Here is a 16,183-nt window from a genome sequence, read left to right as displayed (position 1 = left end):
TGCCTCAACAAAGACCCGACACAGCCAAAAATAAATAAGTAAATAAATAAGTAGAAATAAAAACTTATGTTCACACAGAATTGTGTGAATATTTGTAGCAGCTTTATTCATAATTGCCAAGGATGGGACTTCCCTGGCGGTCCAGTGGTTAAGACTCTGCGCTTCCACTGCAGGGGGCACAGGTTTGATCCCTGGTCAGGGAACTAAGATCCCACATGCCACATGGTGTGGCCAATAATAATAATTATAATTATAATAATTGCCAAGGATGGAACCAACCCAAATGCCCATCAGCTGGTGAATGGATAAGCTGTGGTACATCCATACAGTAGACTACTCAGCAATGAAAAAGAACAAACTACTGGTACATGTAGTGACATGGATGAATCTCAGATGTATTATTGTAAGTGAAAGAAGCCAGTTCCAAAAGCATATTTTATGATTCCATTTATATGACATTCTGCAAAAAGCAAAACCTACATGGATGAAGAATCTTTCAGTGGTTCCCAGAGATGGAGGTAGTAAAAAGGGCTGATCACAAAGGGTCAGCATCAGGGAATTTTTGGGGGTGATGAAACTGTAAGGTATCTTGATTATAGTGGTGGATACTCTGTGTATTTGTTAACACATAGAATTATACACCAAAGAGAGTGTGTTTTTTTAATGTATGTAAATACATTTTTTTAAAGCTAAAAACCTTTGTTATTACAATGGCTAAAAACTGTAAAAAGTTCCTCTTCACTGGTCAAATAACTTAGAAGAGTAAGATTCAATTTTGCTTTTAAAAATGGCAAAGGAAAACAAATGATAATACACAGTGATACCAGGGAAAATGGGCACTTAATGCTGGTTGAGGAAAATCTGGCAGTATACAGTAAAAGCCTTCAAATTCTGCATCCCTTTGCTGAGTAAGTTTCATTTCTAAGGATCTATTCTGAGAAAATTCAGAGTGGTTTATAATAATAAAATGGCAACAATTTAAATGTTCAAAAATAGGATATTGCTTAATATAAGACAGCCATCTCTGTGTAATGGGATACCGAGCAGCCATTTAAAACGTTATAGAAAATGTAAGGATGTGGAAACTGGTCCAGATATATTAAGACAAAAATGATTAATGGATGTATTCCAAATTTTTTAAGTTTCTTAAAAATCTCTATTTTTGAAAATTTTTATAATAAATGTATATAAGTTTTTAAAAGTTGGAAAGTATAAAAAGAGGAACAGGAGATGGAAACCAATGTGTTAGCTTAGCTATCGGTATTGCTAAAGTGCAGTTTGGTTGAACTCATGGCCAAGTGTACTTTTTAGTAATTTCCCCTCAAATGTAATGCTTGGGACAATCCACTAGAGGGCGACTTTAGGTCTGCAGAGCAGACACACCTGGAATTGCCACATCACAATAGGGGTGTGTGGCAACGGGCCGGAAATACTACTCTTCTCCTTTGTTCTCTGAGGACTGGAGCACTTTCCTCCCCTCCAAAGAAATTTAAGGAGCGGGGGATACTTGTTTCCCCTAACAGAGGCTTAAGGTCTTACTCAATTCTAAGATTCCATGCCTGCTTCAGCAAAACTGGCACTTTCAAAAATGTTGCTTCTTCAGTCTAGCACATCAAAGTTGTTCCCAAAACAGGTGTCAGTGAACACCTTATACAGATCATCACAAATCATTTAATAGTTTAAACTTTCCTAGCCAAGCAGATTAAGGACTACAAGCAAAAATACAAAGATTAACATTATATCAACCACATCCTCATGGTTATGCAAAAATAATTATGAATTTACTTAATTCTCAGTTTTCCATAAAAATAAAGGGCCAAGTCACTGAAATTTATTAATCATACCCACCTTCACCTTTACCTAACAGCGGCACCTTCTTGGTTCCTGTAATATCTGCTCATTAAGTTTCTCCTCTGACTTTCCTGTCTAGGTGATCTTCCTCACATTGTTTCACTCACTGCTGCTGAACAGGATGCTGTGCTTCACAAAGAGAAGGAACATCAAACCAACAGGATCTTGGCAGTCTTGGGTAATTCAAGTAGTTCTAACTAATATCTAATTTTGCAAATAGCAAATTGTATCAGAACAGTGGGCTCCTAGCCACCTCACTGGCTCAGAGGAATCTATCCATTCAGGATCTTGTCTCTGACCAGCTGTTGCACCTTCTTCCCAGCCCAAGACTAACCAGTGCGTCACCAACACTCTTTGTGATCCATCCCTCCCTAGATCTCTCAATGCTTCTACTCTTCCCTGTATTCTAGATTCCTTCCTAGTGTTTCTACCTTTGAGCCCCAAGTGCTGGTCCCAACTGCTCACCCTCTGTATCTGAATGCCGGCAGGTATCTCAAATTAAACATGCCCCAAGCAGAATTATTTGCCTGCCCCACAAATTCACTTCTTTACTCTGTTTTCTCATTTCAGTTAATAGCATCACCATTCTCTAAAAACATAATAATCCTAAATCCCACCCACCATTCAGTCACCAAACCTGAGGGAGTCTACCCTCTAAATAACTGGCTAGAGCCACTCATATTACATGGATGAAACTCACAAACACAAAGATGGCTGAAAAGCAAACTGCAGAAAAATTAACACATTTTTTAACATCTTTATTGGAGTATAATTGCTTTACAATGGTGTGTTGGTTTCTGCTTTATAACAAAGTGAATCAGTTATACATATATCCCCATATCTCATCCCTCTTGCATCTCCCTCCCTCCCACCCTCCCTATCCCACCCCTCTAGGTGGTCACAAAGCACCGAGCTGATCTCCCTGTGCTATGCGGCTGCTTCCCACTAGCTATCTGTTTTACATTTGGTAGTGTATATATGTCAATGCTACTCTCTCACTTGTCTCAGCTTACCCTTCCCCCTCCCCGTGTCCTCAAGTCCATTCTCTACGTCTGCGTCTTCATTCCCATCCTGCCCCTAGGTTCTTTATGACCATTTGTTTTTTTTGTTGTTGTTGTTGTTTTTTCTTTTTGTGGTATGCGGGCTTCCCACTGCTGTGGCCTCTCCCGTTGCGGAGCACAGTCTCCGGACGCGCAGGCTCAGCGGCCATGGCTCACGGGCCCAGCCGCTCCGCGGCACGTGGGATCTTCCCGGACCGGGGCACAAACCCGCGTTCCCTGCATCGGCAGGCGGACTCTCAACCACTGCACCACCAGGGAAGCCCGACCATTTGTTTTTTTTAACACACCATTTTAATCATGCAAAACAATTCATGTCTTGCTTAGAGACATATTTTTTAATGAAGAAATGCATAGGATGATACACTCCAAAATTTAGGAGAGGATTAGCTCTCTGAAGGAAAGAAGGGATACCATCACAGAGGTACACAGTGGATTTTATCTTGGCAATCACTTATTTCTTAAACTGAGTGGTGGGCACGCTGCTAAGGGGTTGGTATCTTATTCCTTATGAGATTAAAAAGTTAGTAATCTGACTTCAAACTGCCTTCCTAGCCCTCATTTCATCTCTCCGTCTCTTGAATTGCTGTTCCCTCTACTAAAATGACTTTTTTCTTGTCCTTATCCTTGTCCATCTAGAGAATTCCTTCTGACTCAACATTCAAAACAGATGTCACATGTCACTGCCTCTGGGCCACCTTCTCTGAATTCCTCAGGGAGGTTTTTCCTTTCAGTGATCCCTCAGCATTTGGTTCTTACAGGCTGACAAGTTTTAGGTCATATTCTAACTCCCTCTCTCTCTCCGACTTGATTTATGTGTCTCTATATTCTTCTGCTTACAGTGTGGTCTGGAGACCAGCAGCGCTGGCATCTCCTGGAACTGTCAGATATGCAGAATCTTAGGCCTCACCCCAGAAACTGCATTTTAACAAAATTCCAGGTGATCCCCTAGCACATTAAACTTTGAGAACCACCACTCTGGAACAGTGCTCCCATCGGGTGGTCCACTGACTAAAACTGTGTTTCTAGTCCAAGATAAGTACAGAAATTGAGAATAAGCATTTAGAAACTTTTAGAGCAGTTGGGCAGACTAATTTTAGGCCTATTGAATCTAATTTTCAAAATGGTTCTTGTATTTTGTAGGCCTCTGTTCTATGTCATTTTCCTAGTAATTCGTTTTGACTGTATTTTTACAAAAGTATCAGTCCCTGATGGATTGGAAAATTTTTTTTAAGTCTTTCATGATAGTTTGGGAAGGGCTGCTTAGAGAGCTTTATTCTCTATTTCAACATTTAACAGGAGATACTCATAGAAGATGCTCAACAAATGTTGATGAATAACTACTTAATGAAATATACCCTTTTTTGGCCTATATTTGAATTTTTGACAGCAAGATGTCCTTCATCATTACCCGGTTCAAGAGATGAAAACAACCCCATTTGCGTAGCCCCAGCTACGAATGGTCCAGTTAAGCGCCCAGAAAGAACCTTGAAAGAGAAGAAATTCTTCAAGTTGACAGGAGATATTTTGGGTATGGAGAAAAAATGGTAACCTGTTGATACAGCAGCACATTTCCCATCAAGGAAAGGGGGAATGAGAATTAAATGGAAAATATAGAAGAAGGGTGGAAAACTATTTTAAAATATTCACCTCGAAAAATTCTGGATTCCCTTAAGCAAGGCTAATAAGGTGAATGGAAGGACTCCTGAACTTGGAATCTTGAGATCTAATTGTGTGTTCAGTAAGTCACTTTCTCTACCTGCAGAATGTAATAATGAAACTTGATCTACATCGCATGGTGGAGGGAAAATGAATATGCTTTGAAAAACAGATGTCCTGGGAATTCCCTGGTGGTCCAGTGGTTAGGACTCCGCGCTTCCACGGCAGGGGGCACGGGTTCGATCCCTGATGGGGGAACTAAGATCCCACATGTCACGCAGCATGGCCAAAAAAAAACTGCTGTCCTATAAGTGCAAGGTAACTGGTTCAACACGTCTAGTGTTTGGGTTATTGGATTCTCTGGACCAAAGAAGACAAATTCTGTTTTTATCATGCCTTCCCTTCTTGGGAACACAGACAATCTATAGATAACTGGGGAGGGGAAGGGGAGGAGATGAAAGGAGTGGTCTGGGGGGACATTTAGACCTAAGAACTAAAATACAACACTTGGGTGAGATTTTATGTATCTTATTTTTAAGTAAAATTTCTGATCAGTGGCAGAATAATTCTGGGAAGGATATATGTAGATATCTATAGATATATATATAGATATTGCTAAGAGCCAAATGCTTTTGCTTATCTGTTTACAATTATTAGGTTGAACCATATCAAATTGCCAACTTTTGACTGTTTTTTACCTGTAAAAGTCGGTCAGCTTAGGAAAAAATGAAGAAAAACATAGAGGATTTCTAAGCTAACTACTCACCTGTGATTTTCTCTTCTAAAACTAGTACAAATACTCTTCCTTATCCTGTTGATGACTGCAGTCTACTCAGCACACAACTCCAACAGATTTTACCTCCGTCAAGCTATCCACAAGAGCTTTCCTTACCGCTTCTCAGAGATCAAACTTCTTAAGCATTTCTACCCCTGGGCCAGTAGCACCGTCCTTCCTAACCTGTACAGGGATTACAGAGGTAAGAACACAGTCCTGGGGCCCAGCCCTGCAAATGTGGGGTGCAGTTGGTTTTCCAAACACCCCTGCAGTAACCCATTAGAACACTGGAGAAAGGTCCGCTGGCTTTTTCAAAATGACTGCACCTCTGTGGGCAGCCAAAGGTCCACTCCCAGGGCCCCATCTAAGCAGGTTCAGGTGTATGTCTGTTCACCCAAGGGTGATCAGGCCCATGAAGGCTGATTCCCACTGATGTTTCACAAGAGGCTGATAAACAAAATTGAGACTTTATTCACTAACAACATGAAAAGTAATTGGAGTGATCCCTGGGACTGGTTGCCTCCTTGTGAAGGAGGGAACCACATGTAGCTGAGAAGTTTGTTCTATAAGCACAAAACCATGAAAACAGTGTAACCAGAAAGATCTCCACACCAGATGATATTTTGATATATTGCCTGATGTGCAGTCATTCCCAAGTCTGTGATATGTCTGTGTAACTTTTCTTGGTTATCCAGTTCAGTTCCACGAATATGTAGTGAACACCTAGTATGCTGGGAACTGTCCTAGGAGCTAATAAAATGATGGACATTATATGGTTTGTACCCTCAAAGAACCTCACCATCAAGAGGAGTTAGTATGGGGACTTCCCTGGTGACACAGTGGTTGAGAATCCAGCTGCCAATGCAGGGGACACAGGTTCAAGCCCTGGTGCGGGAAGATCCCACATGCCGCGGAGTAACTAAGCCCATGCGCCACAACTACTGAGCCTGTGCTCTAGAGCCTGCGAGCCACAACTACTGAGCCCACGTGCCACAACTACTGAAGCCTGTGCGCCTAGAGCCTGTGCTTCACAACAAGAGAAGCCACTGCAATGAGAAGCCCGTGCACCGCTACAAAGAGTAGCCTCCGCTCACCACAGCTAAAGAAAGCCCACGCGCAGCAACGAAGACCCAAACGCAGTCAAAAAACAAAGAAAAAAAAGAGGAGTTAGTATGAATACTTGGTTTTCTTAAGATAATTTTTTATTTTTTTCATTTGGCTGCATCGGGTCTTAGTTGCAGCACGCAGGATCTTTTCATTGCAGTGCACGGGCTCTTCATTGCGAAGCGCAGGCTTCTCTCTAGGTGTGGCGCATGGGCTCCAGAGCACGTGGGCTCAGTAGTTGCGTCCACAGGCTCTCTAGTTGTGGCGCGCGGGCTCAGTAGTTGCCATGCTCAGGCTTTGTTGCCCCACGGCATGTGGGATCTTCGTTCCCTGACCAGGGATCGAACCCACGTCCCTTGCATTGGAAGGTGGATTCTTAACCACTCACCCACCAGGGAAGTCCCAGTATGAATGCTTCTTGTTCAGTATCTTTCACCAGTTACCAACACCTTGCCATATTATAACTTTATATCTTATTAAGCTGTATTCTGGAAATTGTTACATTCATTAATCTCAGGATTGGTGGCTTTCTGTTGGGATTTGGAACATCTCCTAGGTTCCTGAAAAAAATCTGAATGATATGTTCATCTCAGCAAACATGTATAGTCGTTTTTTTTAATTAATTTTTATTGGAGTATAGTTGATTTACAATGTTGTTTCTGCTGTACAGCAAAGTGAATCAGTTATACATATATCCACTCTTTTTTAGAATCTATTCCCATATAGGTCATTACAGAGTATTGAGTTCCCCGTGCTATATAGCAGGTTCTTATTAGTTATCTATTTTATATATAATAGTGTGTATATACAATCCCAATCTTCCAATTTGTCCTTCCCCCACTTTCCCCCTTGGTAAGCATAAGTTTGTTTTCTACATCTGTATAATCTTTTCTTAAACGTGTACTTGTTGCATTTAAGAGTTTTAACAGATGGCAACTTCTGTACCTTGCGTGTTGATTCTTTCTAGTTGAGTTTTAAATGGTGACAGTTCTAGGTTGAGGGCATATTCTGTTTGCAGTCAGCAACTGTCTATACTGACTTAAATAAAAAGTGAATCAGACCCTGGGTGGCTAAGGCTAGTGCCATCACAATAGACATGTTCTCCTCTTAGACTCCTTTGCTTTACAGTATAGTGTTGTGGTCCAAAGGCGGAGACTCAGAAGGCTGCCCAGACTGCCCAGGTTCACATCCTTGCTCTCCACTTACCAGCGGTGTGTTCTTGGGTAAATTACTCAACCTCCTGTGCCTCAGTTTCCCCATCTGTACAATGGGGATAATCTTAGGACCTACCCTGTAAGATAGATGTGAAGATTGAAACCTTAGTAGATCTAAGTGCTTAGAACAGTGTCGGGCACATACTGTTCGGTCGATGGGTGTTAGCTGTTCTTATTAACTGGGGCAGTTGGAGCTCTGGTTGTACTAGAACCACAGAGTTTACATGAGTTACCTGGACATACTAAGGAAGAGCAGCAGCAATCTGTAGATGTAGATAATGAAATAGAATTAAGTAGATATGGGGTAAACAGCAGTAAAAATTGTAACTAACATTTTTTAACTCTTCAACTGCTAAAAAATTTTTGCTTTCAGAATTGATGTAGCCCAGTCCCATTAGTCCACTTGTTTTCAGGAATATTGAAGCCCAAGCCATTCATGGCAGATAATCTGTATCCTGTAAATAAATCTGTATCCTATAAAAACAGAACTTTCCTAAATAGCCTAGTCCAATGTTGAAACACATTTAGGGAAGAATTTTTTTTGTAGGATTTAATTAAAATTCCTCTTGCAGCAATTTAAACTTTATCTCTTTTGACTTTCTTCTGAAGTGAAAAAACACTAATCACAATTCTAGAATTGCACAGTTTTTATTTAAGAAATATAAAGTAAGGCCATCTTTGAAGGTTAAGTCACCCTTTACCTTTCTCTTTTATCTTCTGCAGGACCCTAGGTCCTTTAATAACCTACTGCAAACCTCTCTCTGCCAAATTTTGTAACATAATCTTTTTCTTTCATGTTAAAACATTTTTCATAATTAAAACATGAATATGTAGAAAATCCATATGTACCATGATGTATATTGTGCAACTCTCCTTTATCCCCTGATCCCCCTTCTCTCTTTCCTAGAGGCAACTACATTCCCAATTGATTATACAGACATACCTCACTTTACTGCATTTCACTTTACTGCACTTCGCAGATACTGCATGTTTTCTTTAACAAACTGAAGATGTGGCAGCCCTGTGTCAAGCAAATTCATTGGCGCCACTTCTCCAACAGCATTTGCTCACTTCGTGTCTCTGTGTCACATTTTGGTAACTCTCGAAATATTTCAAACTTTTTCATTATTATATTTGTTAGGGTGACTTGTGATCAGTGATCTTGGATGTTACTATTGCTAAAAGAAGGCTCAGATGATGATTAGCATTTTTTAGCAATAAAGTATTTTTAATTTAGGTGTATGTACATTGTTTAGACATAATGGTATTGTACACTTAATAGACTATAATACAATGTAAACATAACTTTTTTTTTTTTTTTTTTTGGCCACACCGCACGGCCTGTACGATCTTAGTTCCCCAACCAGGGATTGAACCCAGGCCCCAGCAGTGAAAGCGCCAAGTCCTACCTAACCACTGGATAGTCCCTAAACGTAACTTTTATATGCACTGGGAAACCAAAAAATTCATGTGACTTGCTTTATTGCAGTGGTCTAGAACCAAACCCATAGTATCTCCAAGGTATACTTGTAAATTCTTTCAGAGGTAATCTATACATTTGCAAATACATTAGATGATAAATAGCAGCATACTATACACATTGTCATGCTTTTGCCTTTTCCCCTCAATTTGCCTGGAGATTGTTCCATCAGCGTATATAAAGCTGTCCCTTTTTATGTTTTATTCATTTACTATAGAGTATGCCATTGCGTAGATGTACCGTAAGTTTTATGACCAGTTCCCTATTAATAGACATTTAGATTGTTTCCACTCTTATACTGTTAACAATAATACTACCATTTATACCCTTTTACATATGTAATTTCACTCATGTGCAAATATATCTGTAAGATAAGTACCTTGAAAAGACTTGCTAAAAATGTATATCCATTTTTCATTTAGAAAGATATTGCCAAATTGTTCTCCTCAATTGTACCAATTAATGTTCCCATGAGCAATGTATTAGATCTGCCCACATCGCCAACAGTTCAGTGAACATTGGTGTTTTCATACAATACAGGTAACTCTGAAATATACAAAAGGTTTGCAACTGCACTCATGAGGAAATGCAAGTTTAAACTAAGGAACCATTTTTCACCTCTCATATGGACAAAACTTGCCTCTGCTCTTGCCCTTCTTCATTCCATCTTCCCCATATTATTTTTTTACAACATAGATGTGTTTTGTCCCTGTTCAAAACCTCCCAATGGATTCCATCATACTTAAAATAAAAGCCCAAACCCTTTCTAAAGTTTACTCTAGGGCCTTCCCTGTCCGGAGCTGTAGCTACATCTGTTACTTCTCCTACCCTCATTCTGACCCTCATTCACTCTAATTCAGCCACACAAGCTTCTGTGCTCTCCTTAAACACGATGCACATACCTTGGAACTTGCTGTTGCCCTGACTGACGTTTGCATTGGGAGCTCCAAACTTTATCAGGGTCTTTCTCATAAGCCACCTCCTCTTAGAAACCTCTAATCATCCTGTAAATAAATAGCACTGCTCCCTCCTCACAGAACACTCTCTATCCCCTCTTCCTACTCAGTTTATTCTTTTTTTAATTAATTTTTTATTTATTCATTCATTTTTGGCTGCGTTGGGTCTTCGTTGCTGTGCGTGGGCTTTCCCTAGTTGCGGTGAGTGGGGCCAACTCTTCTCCGTTGTGGTGCGCGGGCTTCTCACTGTGGTGGCTTCTCTTGTTGCCGGAGCACGGGCTCTAGGCGCGCAGGCTTCAGTAGTTGTAGCACGCGGGCTTAGTTGCTCCGTGGCTCAGTTTTCTTCATAGCACAATTATTACCTGAATATTGTTTGGTTATTGCCTGTCTCCCTCCCTCCTCAAATGTGAATGCTCTGTGGACAGAGACTCTTGTCCACTGCTGTGTTCCCAGCACCTAGAACAGGACCTGGTGTATGTGAGCACTCAATACATACTGATTGAGAGAAAGAATCAATCAATGTCATTCTATAATTTTTGCCCATTTTCATTGGGCTGCTTGGTTTTGTTTGCTTGTTTTGATAAATGGGAGCTTTTTATGTATTAAGAGCTCATTCAGTTGTAGAGATTTAGATATTTATACAGAAACAAAATAAGGATTTATAAAAATTAATTTAGGGAATTGGTAGCTTATGATGTTCTATCTGGGAGTGTGGTATGCTTTTTCTATTCTCATCTGCATTTGTATCCCTCAGTAATAGTAAATTCTCTTCATGTAATTCTTGCACATCTCTTGTTAGGCTTATCTTTTGTGGTCTATTGTGAATGAGATTTTATTTCACTATAGTTTCTAAGTAAATATTGTTTGAATATATGAAGGCTATTGATTTTATTATATTTAGTACCCAGCCAGCTTGCTTAATTTTTTTGTTAAGTAAGTTTTTAGGTTCTCTTTTCTCCCCAGCTTTATTGAGGTACAATGGAGAAATTAAAATTGTATATATTTAAGGTACAATGTGATGTTTTGATATGTGAATAAATTGTGAAATGTTTACCACAATCAAACTAATTAATATATCCATCACCTCACACAGTTACATGTTTTGTTTTTAGTGTGATAAGAACTCTTATTCTCTAAGCAAATTTCAAGTATACAATATATTATTATTAACTATAATCTATAAACTATAATCATGCTATACATTAGCTCTCCAGGACTTATTGATTTTAAAACTAAAAGTTTGTATACTCTGACTGACATCCACCCATCCCCCTCCCCACCCCAGCCCCTGGTAACCACCATTCTACCCTCTGGTTCTGTAAGTTCGACTTTTAAAAATTGCACTTATAAGAGATCATACATGTTTCTTTGTTTGGCTTATTTCATATCTTCACTTTCGTGAATAATCCTGCTATGAACATGGGAGTGCAGATACCTCTTCAAGATGCTGATTTCATTCCCTTTCAATACATAGCCAGTAGTAGGATTACTGGATCATCTAGTAGCTCTATTTTTAATTTTTTGAGGAACCTCCATGCTGTTTTCCATAATGGCTGTACCAACTTACATTCCCACCAACAGGGCTCCTTTCTCCAAACCCTCACCAACATTTGTTATTTCTTGTCTTCTTGATAATAGCCATCGTAACAGTCGTGAGGTGATATCACATTGCAGTTTCGGTTTGTTATTTCCTTGATGATTAGTGATTTTTACATATACCTGTTGGTCATTTGTATTTCTTTAGAAAAATGTGTATTCAGGTCCTTTGCCCATTTTTTAATCAGGATAATTTTTTTTTGGTATTGAGTTGTATGAGTTCTTTATGGATTTTGGATTTTAACCCCTTATCAGATATATAGTTTGCAAATATTTTCTCCCACTTCATAGGCTGCCTTTTGTTTATTGTTTCCTTTGCTGCACAGAAACTTTTTAGTTTGAGGTAGTCCCACTTGTTATAGCTTTTGTTGCCTGTGCATTTAGCGTCATATCCAAAAAACTGCCAAGACCAGTGTCAAGAAGCTTCTTCTATTTTCTCATAGGAATTTTGCAGTTTCAGGTCTAAGGTTTAAGTTATTAATCCATTTGATTTTTTTGAATATGGCAAAATAAAAGTGTCCAACTGCATTCTTTTGCATGTGGAAATCCAGTTTTCCTAGCATTATTTGTTGAAGAGACTAGCCCCATTGTGTATTCTTGGCACCCTTGTCATAGATTAGTTGGCCGAATCTATGGGTGTGGGTTTAATTCTGGGTTCTCTATTCAGTTCCATTGTTCTATGTATCTGTTTTTATCCCAGTATCATAGTATTTTGATTACTATAGTTTTGCAATATAGTTTGAAATCAGGAAGTGTGATGCTTCCAGCTTCGTTCATCTTTCTCAAGATTATTTTGGCTATTCATGGTATTTTTGTGGTTCCATACAAATTTTAGGATTTTCTCTATTTCTGGGGAAAATGCCACTGGAATTTTGATAGAGACTGCATTGAATCTGTAGATCACTTTGTGTAGTATGGACATTTAAACAATATTAACTCTTCTAATCCATGAATGTGGGAAATCTTCCCATTTGTCTTTTTCATATCTTTCATCAATCTCTTATAGTTTTCATTGAACAGATTTTTCACCTCGGTTAAATTTATTCCGAAGTGTATTATTCTTTTTGATGTTATTGTAAATGAGACTTTTTTTAATTCCTTTTTCAGCTAGTTGTTAGTATAACAAAATGCAACTTATTTTTGTATTTTGATTTTTTATTCTGTAGCGTTACTGAACTCATTTTTTTTAAAAGGTTTTTGGTGGAGTCTTTAGGGTTTCTATATATAAGACCATGTGATCTGCAAAGACAGTTTTACTTCCTCCTTTCTTATTTGGATGCCTTTTATTTATTTTTCTTACCTAACATCTCTGGCTAGGACTTCCAGTACTGTGTTGAATAGATGTGGTGAGAGTTGGCATCCTTGTCTTGTTCCTTATCTTAGAGGAAGAGCTTTTAGCTTTTCACAATTGAGTATGATGTTAGCTGTGAGCTTGACATATATGGCCTTTATTATGTTGAAGTACATTCCTTCTTGCCTAATTTGTTGAGAGTTTTTATCATTAAAGGTTGTTAAATTTTGTTGAATGCTCTTTCTGCATCTGTTGAGATGTCTTTTTTTTTAACATCTTTATTGGAGTATAATTGCTTTACAATGGTGTGTTAGTTTCTGCTTTATAACAAAGTGAATCAGTTATACATATACATATGTTCCCATATCTCTTCCCTCTTGCATCTCCCTCCCTCCCACGCTCCCTATCCCACCCCTCTAGGTGGTCACAAAGCACCAAGCTGATCTCCCTGTGCTATGCGGCTGCTTCCCACTAGCTATCTATTTTATGTTTGGTAGTGTATATATGTCCATGCCACTCTCTCACTTTGTCACAGCTTACCCTTCCCCCTCCCCATATCAAGTCCATTCTCTAGTAGGTCTGTGTCTTTATTCCCATCTTACCCCTAGGTTCTTCATGACCATTTTTTTTTTTCTTAGATTCCATATATATGTGTTAGTATACGGTGTTTTTCTTTCTGACTTACTTCACTCTGTATGACAGACTCTAGGTCCATCCACCTCACTACAAATAACTCAATTTTGTTTCGTTTTATGGCTGAGTAATATTCCATTGTATATATGTACAATGGAGATGTTTTTAATCCTTCATTCTTTTAATATGGTGTATCACATTTACTGACTTACATGGGATCTTAGTTTCCTGACCAGGGATCGAACCCACAACCCCCTGCAGTGGAAAATACAGAGTCCTAACCACTGGACCACCAGGGAAGTCCGAGAATTTAAAAGTTTAAATGTTTGATAGAATTCACCCATGAAGCTATCTGGTCCTGGGCTTTTCTTTGTTGAGAGGTTTTTGATTACTGCTTCAGTCTCCTTACATATGTTCAGTTTTTCTGTTTATTCATTATTCAGTTCTATGTTTCTAGCAATTTATCCATTTTTTCTAGGTTATCCAGTTTGTTGGCGTGTAATTATTCCTAGTAGTCTCTTATGATCCTTTGTATTTTTGTGGTATCAGTTATAATGTCTCCTCTTTTGTTTATGTAATTTTATTTATTAGAATCCTTTTTCTTTTCTTGGTTAGTCTAGCTAAAGGCTTGTCACTTTTGTTCAAAAAAGCTAACTTTTTTTTCTGTTGTCTTTATAGTCGCTATTTCTGCTCTAATCTTTATTACTTCATTTCTTCTTGTAACTTTAGGCTCAGTTATTAGTTCCTTGAGCAGCAAAGCTAGGTTTTTTATTTGAGATTTTTATTAATGTAAGCATTTATTGCTATAAACTTCCCTCTCAGAATTGCTTTTGCTGCATCTAGCGTCTGTCTTTTCCTAAGTGCTGTAGTCTTGGAATCACATTGCTTCCCTTAGAAAAGGTCACTAAATGGAAAACCATCAGTTCAAGTTGGCAATGAGTTTTGGAGAAGACAGTGGAGCTGGTTTTAGTTGTGTAGGCCCATAGTTAACTAGCAGTATGATAAACTCAAGACATTTGTTTCATCTCTAAAATGGGGATAACATTTAGTTCACAGGATGAACTATATGGAAGTCAAATTTATATGAAAACACTGTAATTACAGAAGAATTCTATGTAGTTTTTAGGCATAGCAATTTGAATGGCCACTAAGGAACTTCCTTAATTTCTATTCCATTGTTTCTACCTTGACCTCACCATTATCAAGCACCTCAGGACCCAAAGAAGTGCAGTCCCCTCTACTGCTCTCCACCCCCATCTGACAGTTCTCTCTTTTTCAGTTTAACCTGCTGTTTGGATGGAGCATCTCTGACTACCGAACTTGTCTCAGTTCAGCAGTGACTGTTGTTGGTCTCCTGATGGGAATCTCTCATCACAAGGAGGTAAAAACCCTATTCCTGGTTTCCCTGCAGAATTCTATTTGGTTTAATATATCAAACAAGGGGAGAATTGCTTATAAAAGCAGCCCCTACTGTACCACTGCATACTGGAAAAGGGAGAAACTTAGTTCCTTTGCCATTATTTTATGGTATTACCTATAGATACTGTATAGCTTTTGAGTGGCTGTTACCTTCAGAAATCCTTCCTTTCCTAAGCACATAGTCCCACCTTTCTCACTTCTATCCTTAATCTTACTGCCAAAGACACTGGGCCTGAACTTGTGTTCTCACACCTGGCCAGATTAACATGATTGCTGCTGCTTTCTCAACGGCCTTTTGAAGGGTACAATTGGAAGTGACTTAAAAAAGAAAAATTAGGGAGGTACAAGTCCAGAAAGAACTGCAGTTATTTCTGTTTATAAATACTAATTTCAGAGAGGCTGTTATTTTCTCCCAGGAACTACCTACACAAATCCCTTTCTACTCAACATAAAAAATAAAGTAGGAAACCCAGGTGAGGTTTTGGGTCCCAAACACTAGCACATATAGATTTGATAAGAAAAAAACTGCAATTCAAATTAGTGAAACTGGCAAGATTTTCATCAAAGCTCATCATTCTGATACTCTAGAAATCAAAGGTTACTAATTAAAATGGGTAAATTAACATAGTTTCTAACGTGGAAAGTTACCACCACCTTCCTAAAATCTAAGAAAGATTAACATAACTGCTATTTTGGGTGGACTGTTTTGTTGTGGTTCCAGCCCCAATCACTAGGGAATGAAGTCCTCACCCCTGGAACACTTTATATACTAAAGCTCTTAAAGAAGTAACAATTATAATAAACTTTTGCTGACACCTACTTTTTGACTTAAAAGGGAAAATGGAGTATACTTACTGGGAATAGTCTTGCATCACAAACTCAGCGTTTGCCCAAACTGTTTGGTTTACCTGGAGTTATGATTAAGCTCTTTTAAAATAAGTAGATATAAGCTGGCAGCCATTATAATATCTCTGTCACAGAGATTTCCATCACAATAGTATTTATTGCAAGTATTCATCCTCTAAGTTGTTTTTTTTTTTAAAACAGTGCCCAGTGGCAATAATGAATGAGCCAATACCAAAGGAAAATAATCATTTTTAAAAGGAACACCTAAATTAAAGAATTTGGAAACCAAATTTTACTGGAA

General features: G+C 38.6%; 1 protein-coding gene across 1 annotated transcript in view; it reads left to right on the top strand.

Annotated features, from left to right (window-relative positions):
• The window catches only part of PKD1L3 (polycystin 1 like 3, transient receptor potential channel interacting), a gene marked incomplete at its 5' end in the record, with an annotated part of 58,640 nt that overhangs the window by 40,772 nt on the left and 1,685 nt on the right, over positions 1–16,183 (top strand). The window contains 6 exon segments of the mRNA XM_082863035.1: positions 1,931–1,973; positions 1,976–2,029; positions 4,300–4,440; positions 5,360–5,545; positions 7,850–7,965; positions 14,882–14,998. Coding sequence (XP_082719161.1) covers positions 1,931–1,973; positions 1,976–2,029; positions 4,300–4,440; positions 5,360–5,545; positions 7,850–7,965; positions 14,882–14,998 — 657 coding nt within the window.

Source organism: Leucopleurus acutus (genome assembly GCF_964270905.1).
Source record: "Leucopleurus acutus genome assembly, chromosome: 20".
Classification (NCBI taxonomy): domain Eukaryota; kingdom Metazoa; phylum Chordata; class Mammalia; order Artiodactyla; family Delphinidae; genus Leucopleurus; species Leucopleurus acutus.
This window is presented reverse-complemented; position numbering and strand designations above follow the sequence as displayed.